General features: G+C 45.7%; 1 protein-coding gene across 2 annotated transcripts in view; it reads right to left on the minus strand.

Annotated features, from left to right (window-relative positions):
• Nucleotides 1-3,634: 3,634 nt before the first annotated feature.
• Nucleotides 3,635-13,307, minus strand: part of LOC137447371 (hepatocyte nuclear factor 4-beta-like) — a 28,464-nt gene continuing 18,791 nt past the window's right edge. Inside the window, exons 4-10 of one of the 2 annotated variants that reach the window (XM_068150836.1) lie at nt 13,133-13,239; nt 11,316-11,471; nt 10,698-10,785; nt 9,208-9,360; nt 7,191-7,427; nt 6,439-6,552; nt 3,635-5,387 (exon numbers count right to left, since the gene is read on the minus strand). In XM_068150836.1, coding sequence (XP_068006937.1) covers nt 5,323-5,387; nt 6,439-6,552; nt 7,191-7,427; nt 9,208-9,360; nt 10,698-10,785; nt 11,316-11,471; nt 13,133-13,239 — 920 coding nt within the window. In that variant the 3' untranslated portion in view covers nt 3,635-5,322. Of the gene's footprint in view, nt 5,599-6,438; nt 6,553-7,190; nt 7,428-9,207; nt 9,361-10,697; nt 10,786-11,315; nt 11,472-13,132; nt 13,240-13,307 lie in introns of both variants that reach the window. The other variant, XM_068150835.1, reaches the window with a different exon arrangement.

The raw sequence follows: 13,307 nt of genomic DNA on the forward strand, positions 1-13,307 counted from the left end.
GTCATAGTTGATTAAATTCTGCTCTGTATGTCACCTTTTTTTTATGTTTGTTTTTGGTTTTTTTTTTTCTTTTTTAAAGATTGCAACCACTCAACCACTTCAGGGTAATGGTCTTGCATCCTTGGCCTTGTAATTTAGATGTACATATATATCAAGTGATATAGAGACTCATAGACTAGAATAAACCAGGTTGGAAGGGACCTTCAAGAGCATCGCGTCCAACCTACCATCCAACACCACCTAATCAACTAAACCATGCAACCAAGCACCCTGTCAAGTCTCCTTCTCAACACCTCCAGTGATGGTGACTCCACCACCTCCTCAGGCAGTCCATTCCAATGGGCAATCACTCACTCTGTGTAAAACTTCCTCCTAACCTGCAGCCTAAACCTCCCCTGGCGCAGCCTGAGACTGTGTCCTCTTGTTCTGGTAGCCTGGGAGAAGAGACCAACCTCTGCCTGTCTACAACGCCCCTTCAGGTAGTTGTAGAGAGCAATAAGGTCACTCCTGAGTCTCCTCCAGGCTAAGCAACCCCAGCTCCCTCAGCCTCTCCTCATAGGGCTTGTGTTCCAAGCCCTTCACCAACTTTGTTGCCCTTCCCTGGACACGCTCCAGCAAGTCAACATCCTTCCTAAACTGAGGAGCCAAGAACTGGGTTGGAAGGGACCTCCAAAAGTATCTAGTCCAACCCCCTCTGCAGTAAGCAGGGGCATCCTCAGCTAGATCAGGTTGCCCAGAGCCTTGTCGAGCTTCCCCTTGAATGTCTTCAGACTGGATGTTAGGAAGAAACTCTTCATAGAGAGAGTGATTGCCTTTTGGAATGGGCTGCCCAGGAAGGTGGTGGAGTCACCATCACTGGAGGTGTTTAGGAGGAGACTTGATGGGGTGCTTGGTGCCATGGTTTAGTTGATGTTGGATCATGGGTTGGACACAATGATCTTGGAAGGTCTCTTCCAATCTGGTTAATTCTATTCCTATTCTATTCTGTCTTGAAGGTCTCTTCCAACCTGGTTAATTCTATTCTTATTCTGTTCTCCAGGGATGGGGCCTCAAGTACCTCCCTGAGCAACTATTTCCAGTGTTTCACTACCCTCATGGTAAAGAGCTGTCATGTGTATAAGAAGATACTGCACCAAATTAAAGATGCTACTCTACCTATTAAGGGGTTTAAGCTATGCTGACTGCCTGGTTGCTCCTAGATGTTTCCTTTCCTGCATCCTCTGATATAATTGCTGCTGATACTTGTCTAAGGTGAGTGAGAAGACACAAAGTGAGTACTTCCTCTTTGAAAACTCAGCAGAGTATGTCAGGCTGTGCACTTACAAAGTATCTGTGTGAAATAAAGTTGGGACTCTATGTTCTCTGCACAAATGTTGCTTTTTCCCACTAGTTCTGTGACTTCAGGTACAAGTATCCATCCTAGAAAGCGGCAGGTCAGCTGGTTGACAACAGAACTGACCCCACAAGGGTGAGGAGGAAACAAGGTTCACTAAGGCAGTGAAGATTGGAGCTAGTGGAAGTGGTTTATTTCGCCTTTGCAATAATTCTAAACAATGCTTTGGTCCCCTTTTCCTGGGTGTAATATCATACTTCTGTATCCTGATTTTGCTATGGAGAACATGGCTCCAAATAATGTGCATCTGAACTCTGTGGCACTGCTGCTTGTGTGTCCCAGCAGGTCAACGATCTGATTATATCTGTATGGCACAACAGTTAGGCTGTGCTGTGTTTACATATATTTTAGGGAAGAGCTTGTTTACTCTCCAAATGGAACAGACCTCTTTGCAGATGGATCCTGCTAATTGTAGCTCCTATCTATTTTCTTGTTTAATTTCTAGTTGTGATCTCTGTTCCATGAAGCATTTCTGAAGTCTGGCAGAGGCAGCAATTCATTTATAGACTTCTTTGTGCCCATTCTGCGCAGAAGTGGTTATGTTTCTGTAGTTGTTCCCACTTCCTTTTAGCACTGTGTTAAAATATGTGAATGTACCCAATGCTGTGGCATAAGAAAGCAGAAATACAGAAACTGAACTGTAGTTTCATAGTTTCATTCAGGGTTGGAAGGGACCACACGGATCATCTAGTTCCAACCCCCCTGCCATGGGCAGGGACACCCCACACTAGAACAGGCTGGCCAGAGCCTCATCCAGCCTGGTTTTAAACACCCCCAGGGACGGGGCCTCGACCACCTCCCTGGACAACACATTCCAGGGCTTCACCACTCTCATCGTGAAGAACCTCCTCCTCACATCTAGCCTGAATCTCCCCACCTCCAGCTTCATTCCATTCCCCCTAGTCCTATCACTACCTGAGATCCTGAGAAGTCCCTCCCCAGCCTTCCTGTAGGCCCCCTTCAGATACTGGAAGGCCACAATTAGGTCACCTCGGAGCCTTCTCTTCTGCAGACTGAACAGCCCCAACTCCTTCAGTCTGTCCTCATAGGAGAGGTGCTCCAGCCCTCTGATCATCCTTGTGGCCCTTCTCTGGACACGTTCCAGCACCTCCATATCCCTCTTGTAATAGGGGCTCCAGAACTGGACACAGTACTCCAGGTGGGGTCTCGCCAGGGCTGAGTAGAGGGGGAGGATCACCTCCCTCGACCTGCTAGCCACACTTCTCCTGTAAAATGAATCTGTTTAATTACACTAAACTGACATTCACCAGCACTACAGTCCTGTGTATTTTTTCAGGTGTTAGTCCCCAGTTCAATCCATGCAGTGTAATTGTGGATTGGTGCTTCTTGATGGATGAGTTTGTTACATTTGGTTTTTTGCTTGTCACTCATTCTCTGGGTTGTGTTCTGAATGCCATCATTCAGTTCTTGCAGTATTTCCTGACTGTATTGCAGCAGTGTATATGCTACTGTATTGCACCTTACTCTTCTTGTACCCAAAGAGAGCTCAGGAAAGAGCCAGCATGCCTCAAAGCAATCACAGTCTTAGCTGCTTAATAACACAAGTGAAACTTTGCACCTCTGAATTATTTCTGCTATTTCTCTTTGTACTGTAGCGCAGGATTAAGTTAATACAAGACCTAGATTCAGTGTGAATAAAGCCAAACCTTAAAACTGGCAGGAAAAGAGGTAACTTGCAGAGAAAGAAGTAAGACTTTTATTACATGAGCCGGTTCTTGCTGTTCTGACAAAACAGCTGGCAGCTTGCCAGGCAAATAAAACCCTTTTAAATGATGGCCCTGAGCCTCTTTTGTTAACAAAATAATTATTCCAATAAAGCAGAAATCCAATAAAATAGTAACTTCCAAGGTATATTTGCATAAGGCTATTAATTTGATTCAGAGTGGGGTTTAACGCAGGGAAGCCTGAAAGGGATTTCTGCTGTGAATTTATTCTGACCTTTAATACAGGCCCTTTGTGAGGCAGTCAATTCTTGCTGTAAACCTTCCCCAGACTGGCTGAGTGCTGGAGGCTGAAGCTGATAGCTACTTGTTCATGGACAATTGTATTTTCTTCTGCTGGCTAATATCTTGGATGGCTAATTGCATCAGTCTCAAGTGAAAGCTTGAGATGGTTCTTTATCACTGAAATTCCCTAAGGTGACAAACCCCAAAGGAGTTGCACTGGAGACATCAGCAGACAAAGTTGGGTTTGAATTAAAGAAAAGGCAAACTGCCCATGTGAAATAGAAGAATATGGAATTTATTTCCCCCCCCTCCAGATTTATTTTCTTACCATTAATGAGTATAAATGTACATCTGATTGCTAGAAAAGTAATCCACATGATGGAGGAACTGGAAGCAATGTTAGCTAAATACAGTTGTGTCTGTCATGCAGCAGGAATGCTTGCAGTGGAACCTGGTTTCCAGGCATCACTGTTTCAAATCAAAGTTATCAGCATATATTGTCAGATCAAATTCATCATAGACAGTAGAAAAATAAAGCACTCTGATCGTAGGTGAAATTCGACCCAGTCCTCGGTGGCTTTCAGATCTCTCTTGTGCTGTAGAATGGCAACTCTAAAATGTCTCCCCCGCGAATGGAATACGGAGTATTCTGCTTTTGATGAGCGTTCAGATGCTCTTCCCAACTTCTCTTTCAATCAATCAGATTGTATTTCTGTGGTGTCCTCCAGCTGAAGAGCTCAAAGTGCTCCTCGAGCGTTTGTGAGATAAGCTTCACCAAGCTAGGCACTATCATCTCCTTTTTGCTAGGAACAGGTATTTGTGCAGTGTGGCTGAACTAAGAGGTCCCCTTCACGTCCTGCTGGTCCTTATGGCCACTCTAACCTCTCAGGAGCTGTCTGAGGGAGAGATCACTGGACTTTTATAAGCTCTGTAGAAGTCTGGCAGTCAGCTCACTGATGAAGTCCTTTCAAATAAACACAGTGAGTGCGCTTCAGGAATATTTGGAACCTGAGGTTGTGTAGTCATCTGTCAGGATCATTTGAAGTAGTTGTAACATGGTTAATGGTTGGTCAGCTATTGCTGATGAAGGCTTGTGTGCAGAAGCACCTGATGTTTTAAATCCAAACCTTTTCTATAACAAATGGCTCACAGTACACCTGCCTCTTCCTTTTTTCTGGCTAATTTAGAGCTTTGGTGTTTAGTTTACAGCCCTATAAAGATATAAAACTGCAGCAAAATTATACCTATGTAATGGGAAAAGGGCTTTGGGGGCACTTTTTGTTATGACTCTTGCTTCTTCCCAATGTATTTGCAGTGAAAGTTTTCAGTGATTTGTAAGTCAGCAGCTTCTTGAGCTTCCTGCCAGTCATGGGGTTTACCAGACACAGCAGCCATGGTCTGATGCAGAGATCCTTGCTGCCATTTTGTAGCTGCATTAGGTGTGCACACAAAGTAAAGAGATACACAAAATGCCTCACAACTGTACTCTAATATTCTGAAAATTATGGAACATGGCAAACTGTTGGGATTCCTGATCTCAAGCAATAACTGAACAGCATTAAATGTTAGCTGGTCTATGTGGAACAGGCCACATCTGTGTGGAATAAGAAAGCATTGGCCTGCTAAGCGTTATGAAGATGTTCTTCCTGACATGCAGCAGAAATGGGAGTGTGATTACATTCTTAATGGGAATAGACTTTTCCATACTGACAATTTGAGCCATGCTGCACTCATGAAGGATTACCAGGAGCTGCGTGAGGCATTTGGGTTTATGAAGATAGCAACCGAAGGCCTTAAAGGGGTTGTGATCACACCAAGCAATCAGAAGCCCTGCTCCAAAGAGTTCACAGTCATGGTCCTACTGAAAAGAGCATTGTCCTCAATCACTTGTGAAATGAGGGTGGTGGTAGTGGGAAGACCTGTGGTGGAGCTCCTGCTGCAGTCTGGTACTTGGTGCTCAACTCACGGACGGGCAAGAGCGTGACCAACGGATCCGGCTGCAGGCAGGGGGGTGCTGTGCTTTGCCTCTGCAAAGAGAAAGGGCCCGTTTCACTTTCAGCACAGTGTTCACATTGCTCCCAGCTTCTCCTTCCACCTCTCCCTATAAAATCTCCTGCTTGGGTATCACTGTCTGAGGCAACAGTTGCACTACAGTGCTGGGTCCTGTGCTAGAGCCTAGTTTATAGTCTTCACTGCCTGTGCTTGTAGAAGGAGATGGAAGGGATGGTTCAGGAGATGCTGTGGGAGAGAAAAAGAAACAATTAAAATGGAAGTGGTGCCCAGATAAAACCAGTAAACCATTCTATTAACCAAGGAGCAGGAGCAGGGGGGATCCATCCTAAATTCTTCCTAGGTGAGGCAGAAGGTGGACTGATAAGAAACATGCCAGCTCTTCTCAGTATTTTGCACTTGGGAAATAGCCCCAACTGCTTAAAAGAAAGAAGAAACCTAAAATACATGATGTCAACATTGATGTGGCTGAGAAACAGCAAAATCTCCTACAAGAGGTAGGTGATTTTAAGTGGCAGAAGGAGATAAGATTAGATTGTGATTAGATGGCAGTGGTGGTTAAATAGCAATTCATGATGTACTACTTGGTCTGTTTGCTACTGCAGCAGATAAATGCCTCAACAAACAGCCATTGCCTGGCAGCAATGCCCAGAGTGATTGAAGATGGCCTTGTATTCAGGTCATATTGTGTTCTGCTTGACAGCAACCAAGGTGCTTTATGTAGGGGAAGTCTTGCCACTAATAACCATGTGTGCTGCTTTGTGGTATTTCCCAGCAGTGCTTACATTCATAGAAGCATTCTGCCACCAGCCTTCATTTCTTTCTTTTGCATTGTGTTATGTTAGCAGCATCTCAAAATCTCTCTAGATCATGCTGTTACCATGAAGATCTTGACTTCTCTTTGGAAGCATGTAAAGGATTCAGCAAGGAAGTGGGGGCAGGCTGTGAATTCTGTTTGGGGTGTACTGCTTAAATATATAAATAAGCTTTAAAGTCTTTTTCTTAGCTGCTTCTCCTCTCCAGTCTCTTCATTATGCTGACACTACTAGTGTAAAAAGGGGCACGTACGGTCAGAAGTGGTGTGAATCACAGAGCTCATGTTGCTTGGGAGGACGTGTCCTGGCAGTGGGTCCATGTTGAGGTTGGGAGGTCCTGACTGGTACTGGAGATCAATGGTGTTTCCTGCAGTGGAAGTGGGAAAATACATCATCCTTTGCACAGTTACTGTAAGCCAGATGCTCTGGGCCAAATCTCTTTCTTTCAGTGAATGTGGAAGACCTCTGTGGGTAGGGGTTAATGTCTTGCCTCATCTCTGCTTCCTTCCTGCTGCAGCTGTCCTTCTCTGCTTTCAGCCTTCTTACTGTCTACAGACAACCCCCTGGGATGGCTGGGGTTTCAGCTAATACCCAGCTGCACTCTTCATCTCTCTCTGTGCCTGTCCCAGCTACTGCTCTTAACAGGGTTTCCCGTAGAGTTATAACCTTTACATATTGCTAATGAAAAATGTGTTGTCTTCTTGCAAAGGGCATCAGTTTGGTAGGCTGCCTAAAAGTCAAGTGTGTGAAGCCCCACAGAATTTACCCTTTTCTATAAGGCTGTTTTTCAGAGGCAATCTGGGAAAAAACAACAACAGCTCAGGGATTGGGCTGGAGTGCCAAGGCCCCATGTTCAAGCTACAATGCAACCTGAACCTTCTTCACTTCTTTCCTCCCAAGACCAGGTTCTCTCTGCTATACGTCCTCCAGAGTAGGACACAAAGCCCTGTAATGGCATTGAAATATAGCAAATTTTTTCCTGTCCTTTCTCAGCAAGATTCCTACCTCCCAGCAGCATCTCCTGCAGCAAGCTGTCAATCCTGGCCACACCGAAAAGCTTCACAAATTGGACTTGCTCTATCATCTGCCAGGTGATGCTCTGCAGCGGGGGCAGCAGGAGGAGGATGTCACTGAACCGGCCTCGAGAGTCATACTGGCGATCGTTGATGTAGTCTTCTAGGTTGACTTGGACTTGGAAGCGCATGTTCTTCACCTTCCCAGGCTCACTCAGGCCTTTGCAGTCTGGGAGGGGGGGAAATGAAGTTACTGCTGGCCTGTGTAGCCAGAAAATGTTATAGCCAGAAAATGTTATAGCCAGAAAATGTTATAGCCAGGCTGTGCAGCAGGAAAAGGATGAGATGCCAGTGAGCCTGTGATAATTATCTGTCAGCTCCCAGGTTTATCTGCCAGAAGAGTAGTGGGCTGCCACTATTTCATATCTCACAAGGAACAGAGAAACAGCAAGGGAGATTTGAGGGGAAATAGTGATTTGAGGGAAACAGAATGAAAAGAGCTTGCTTCAGATGGATATGTCTGGCTGCTGCCATCAGTGAAGAGGAGGGATGTAGAATTTAAACCATATTTGTCTTTTCAAGGAAACAACCTGGAATCTTCCTCCTGAAAACTTTGAGTCCCAACTGCTGCCACTAAATCCCTGCAGGTTTAGCGCCTATATGTTGTAATGACACCCACTATAGCAGCAGATTCCTGTCTTGATTTCCTGTCTCTGCCCTGTGGTTGATCCATTTCTCATGGACCACTGGTTCAGTTTTTCTTAAGCAAGTAAATGTGCACTGTGGGTAGGGTGAAATGCCAGGATTTAGAGCTGTCCACTGCTGCTGTCTCTGGCTCACTGGACCATTTCCTTCACTGTCTACAAAGAATCCAGAATCCCACATTTTAGGGATCATCGTCAGGCCAAGAGACTAAGATAAAGTGGTTAATAAATTGTTGTATGTCAGCATGTCTGTGGCATCCCTACTTGTTAGCACAAAGTAATTTCATTTCTGGAGAGCTTTATGGTTTGCCTTATGGAATTCACAGCACCTCACTGTCACAGTGACCTAAAGCTTAGCTGAGAGACTGATCAACCCAGAAGGTAATTTGTCAAACACAATTTGATAATGCCACCTTTACTCAGCTTTGCAACAGGCTCTGGTGAGCCATTAGTTCATGATGTTTGTCAACTGCTGTATCCTGATTTCAATCAGTGAACACAGCAATAAACAACAAATGGAAATACTCTCATTTCTCCATAGATACCAAAGACAAAAGGGCATTGTTCTGGGCTTGGGAGTGTTCTCCCATCTCTTCTCCAAGCTACAGGACAATATACAGCAAGGGGACTTGAGAGTTGTACTGAGAGGAGGTTGTGTGTTTGCTGGAAGCATGTAGAAATAGGTGTGTTTGGGGGAAGCCTGGGCTGAGACAGGAGCCCCCATGTTTGTGGAATAAGAACACAACAAAGGTTCAAAACAAGCTTTTGTTTACTTCTGTGTGTTTCCCTGTTCTCCATCCTGAGGAGGTCAGCCCTGCCCTCAGTACCAGCTGCCAGCACCATCCATTAACAGATATCCTTGGCATTTCTGGGCACTCTTAACAGTCCATCTCTGTGGTTTTTAATGCTGCTTTCTGAACTCTGATGGATGTTCCACAGTGCTGCTCACAGTTGACTCACTTTGCTTATGCATAATTCAATGTAGGCATATATGTCCTTAATAGCCATCTCCTTCAGTTCGGGCTGATGGGCTTTCCTGAAGCCAAGCTACAGGAGCAGCAAAACTCCTCCTAAGAGGAGTCTGCAGAGTCTTGCACATTGGTCTGGCTGGACTTAGCAGTTGCTAAAATGTAAAGTGTTCAGAAACAGGTCACTTGAACATGTCCTTGCTGCTCTGCTAAGCATTGCTTATTACAACAGAGGCAGGGTGACGTGTAAAACTGCTGTCAAGGGGGTTCCCTGCTTATTGGAGAGCCCTCTACTGCTTTTCAGGCCTGGTGGTTCACAATCTGGAAGGAAGCTTACCTGGATCAAAGAAGATGATGGCTTTAAGGCAAGCATACTCATTGTCATCGATCTGGATGTCCCGCAAAGGCTTCACCAACTCGTCCAAGATTCTGGTGGCCACACGAGCGATTTCCAGTTCTGGGCAGTGCATTGGGATAATGAAGTCATTCCCTTGGGAGACAAGAGAATTTCACCATCAGATTTGCACTCTAGCTCTGCAGACATGGTCTCATCCAGAAGTTCCCTCGAGGCATGTTGCCAGACAGTCCCAGTGCCCTTGTGCAGATTTCCAGTGTGCACCTTCACACTCAGACTCACAACTGAGAAGCAAGCTGTGGAGCTCATTCTTTGGTCCCTAATTATCTCATGCACACATGCTGGTGCACCCACACCATGTACAAACCCTGCTCCAGGTTCAGCTCTGGTTTACCCTCTGTTATAGAATAGGATAGGATAGGATAGGATAGGATAGGATAGGATAGGATAGGATAGGATAGGATAGGATAGGATAGGATAGGATAGGATAGGATAGAATTAGCCAGGTTGGAAAAGACCTTTGAGATCATTGAGTCCAACCTATCACCCAACACCTTTTAATCAACTAAACCATGACACCAAGCACCCCATCCAGTCTCTTTCTGAACACCTTCAGAGATGGTGACTCCACCCCCTCCCTGGGCAGCGCATTCCAATGGCAAATCACTCTTTCTATGAAGAACTTCTTCCTAACATCCAGCCTAAACCTCCCCTGATGTAGCTTGAGATTGTATCCTCTTGTTCTGTTGCTGATTGCCTAGGAGAAGAGACCAACCCACACCTGGCTACAGCCTCCCTTCAGGATGTTGTAGACAGGAATAAGGTCTCCTCTGAACCTCCTCTTCTCCAGGCTGAGCAACCCCAGCTCTCTCAGCCTTTCCTCACAGGGCTTGTGCTCCAAACCCCTCACTTGTCATCCAGTGGCACATGGTGTTATACCTTTATTTTTGGTGTGCTTTAAAAAAACCCCAAAACCAGTTCTCCTCCCTCTTTTCTTTAATGTGTGACTTTCAAGGTCAATATTCTCATTTTTTTTTCCAAGAATAATCCCACCTGTGGTTCTGGTGACAAGAGCTTCATGCAAAGGAAATACCTGTTTGCACTGGGACTTTTAATAGATCTTTCTGCTAAGTTTTTAATCACAGATACCCAAATATCTCACTGCCTGTGTCCTGGCAATTTCAGTTACATCACCAAGGCAATGCAGTTTGAGATGCCATATAAATAATGGGGGTGAGGGTGGGGGGTGGGGGTGTCCTCATCCACAATTTCAAAGCAATAAAGGAACTGTTATAAAAGTCCCAGTGAATTTGCTTGGTCCTTTCTGTGCTTCTCCAGAGACCTTCTCAAGCACTTAGTGGCAAGCACAGACCATGCCCAGGGATGATATTAAGCAGGCAGGATACTTGGCAATGACTCAGGGGTGAGAATTACAAAAGCAGCAATGTCACTGTGTAGTTTCTCTCTTTTACCTAGTAGCAGAAAGTCAGTGTATGGTATGGACCTCTTGGCCACCCCAAGGAGCAGGTGTTCCCCTGCATGGGCTCTGAGCAAGGCAACCTGGAGAGATCACAGAAGAAAGAAACAATGTTAAGTTTGAAAAGCAGAGAACAGAGCAGCGAGCTGCTGATGTTTAGATTAAGCCAAATTCAGAGTTTGCTTAGCTACATCAGACCTACAGATCCAGTACTACAAAGAGCTAGAAATCATGAGGACATCTTCACTTTTCAGAAGTGCTGCCTTCATAGCAAGCTAACTAAAAAGTGGGTTTCAACTGAAAGAGCAAAGAGGCATTGGAGTAGTTTGGATTCTCAGAGAATAAATGGCTTTTGTATTCAAATATAAGGTATCAATAAAGGGAAAACCAGACTTTGGGGGCTGGCTCCTTGTGCAGACTGGTGTAATTTGGAAGACTTTGCTCATCTTATTCTCATGGAGCCCTTGTCCTTTATTATTCCTTCTCTCCTGCTACTTTATTGGCTTGCATAAAGTGGTCTATACGTTAATATCACACCCTCTTGTTGAAGGCATGGCTTTGAATTGCTACTGAAGGCAGTGGGACTGGCAGGGAAGAGGCATTTGCATTTTACCTGGTCATCAAGTGGAAGTTCACAAAAGGCTGGGATGTATTTTGCCCATTCAACCAGCACCAGGAGCTGCTGTTTCATGGATTCACACACATCACTGATGGTTGCAACCTTCTTCATAGCAATGTCTGCACTGTGCACTGGGTTCAGCGATGGATACTGAAAGAGAAACAACCTGTTTGCACTGGGGTCAGATCTGTGCTGGTTTGCCACCCTCAGTAGCAACAATTCATTGATAACATTGATGGGAAGCCTTCACAGGCATTACCCTACCTCATCAGGTCATCGACAAGACATTTCCTGTTGTGGTTGCACAATTATTTGCTTTGTGATGCATACCGGCCATCCTACAGCCCATGGTGAAGCCTCCACGAGGTGGTGCTAGGTCCCAACAGACACCCCTCCCTCCTCCCCCTCCTTCCCCACTCTCCAGGCTGGCTGAGGACAAAAAAAATTGATACAATATTCCCGTTCCTAGCAGTAGCCAGCAGCGCTGGGTCACAGCTCCAGATCAATCACCTGAGCCAAACCAAATGCATGACATGCGTTCAGCCTTTTTCTCTCCCAAGCTGCTTTCTGGGACACAAAACACCCATTTTGATCTCTGAAGAGCTGGGTGAGGAGGAGGAAAAGGTTAAAACACCACAGATTTTGAAAAGGAAGTGGGTGCATTGCTGCATGTAATGGGCAACATCTGGACCGTATGTTTCCGTGGAGAAAGGATATTTGCATAAGAATTTAAAGGACAGGCAGGGTGAAATTTATTGTGGGACATGAAATAAGAAAGCAATCAGCATTAGCTGAAGCCCAGTGATTTTATTAGCTTTATTTTTCCTCCCTAAAATTGTTACCCTGTTAAAGAAGTTACAAGAAAAGATATAATCGACCATGACGGGAACATTATGTGCTGAGCAGGACAGGGTGCGCAGCAAGGAGGGATTAACCTCTGCATGAAATGCAATGAGGTATTAGGGACTGGGGACAGAGGAGACCTGGGGTCTAGGACATCCCTCAGAACTTGGAATTTCAGCTTGGTATCTCACATGCCAAAGGCTGCATCTGCTTCTTGCAGGATGTGTTATCCTAATGCACCAAGGAATTTTACTGTCTGCTTTTGGATATCTCTAATGCGTTTTCCTCCCTGTGGCTTTGCGCAAAAGCCATCCAAGGGCAGAGAAAGGTCTGGCTCTGGTAGGCTTAGTGAGTTCAGAACCCCAGATGGAATAGCTGAAGGCTACATTCTCATTCAAAAGTCTGTTCCTGCATTGAATCAAGAGAGGTGATTCTGCCACCCTGCTCTGCTCTGGTGAAACCTCACCTGGAGTACTGTGTCCAGCTCTAGAGTGATCAACACAAGAAGGACATGGCCCTGATGGAGGAGGCCCAGAGGAGGGCCACAAAAATGATCAGAGGGCTGGAACACCCCTCTTACAAAGACAGGCTGAGAGAGTTGGGGTTGTTCAGCTTAAAGAAGAGAAGGCTCCAGCGAAACCTTACAGCAGCCTTCCAGTACCTGAAGGGGGACTACAAGAAAGCTGGAGGGGGACCATTTACAAGGGCTTGCAGCACTAGGACAAGGGGCAATGTTTTTAAACCAGAGAAGGCTAGATTTCGATTGCACATGAGGGGGGTGGAACAGTGACACAGATTGCCCAGGGAAGGGGTGGAGGCCACACCCCTGGAGACATTCAAGGCCAGGCTCACAGGGCTTTGAGCAATATGATTGATCTAGGTGGGGATGTCCCTGTTCACTGCAGGAGGTATGGCATAGATCACCTTTAAAGGTTAGTTCCAGCCCAAACCATTCTGTGATTTCCTACCTGCTGTGCCATGGCCTCGGCCTGGGTGAGCACACTGATGGAGAGGGAACCATTGTCCTCATAGCTGCTCCGGCGAATGCTGATCCTGTCTCGCTCGTTCTGCACGGCTGCAATGAGAGTGAGCAGTGCTCATGTTAAGCCTGTGGTCCCCAAACAAGAATGGATGTGGCTTTAG

The sequence above is a fragment of the Melanerpes formicivorus genome, unplaced genomic scaffold, assembly GCF_026170545.1.
Source record: "Melanerpes formicivorus ecotype bairdi unplaced genomic scaffold, bMelFor1.0.p_v2 SCAF_20, whole genome shotgun sequence".
In the NCBI taxonomy this organism is placed as follows: domain Eukaryota; kingdom Metazoa; phylum Chordata; class Aves; order Piciformes; family Picidae; genus Melanerpes; species Melanerpes formicivorus.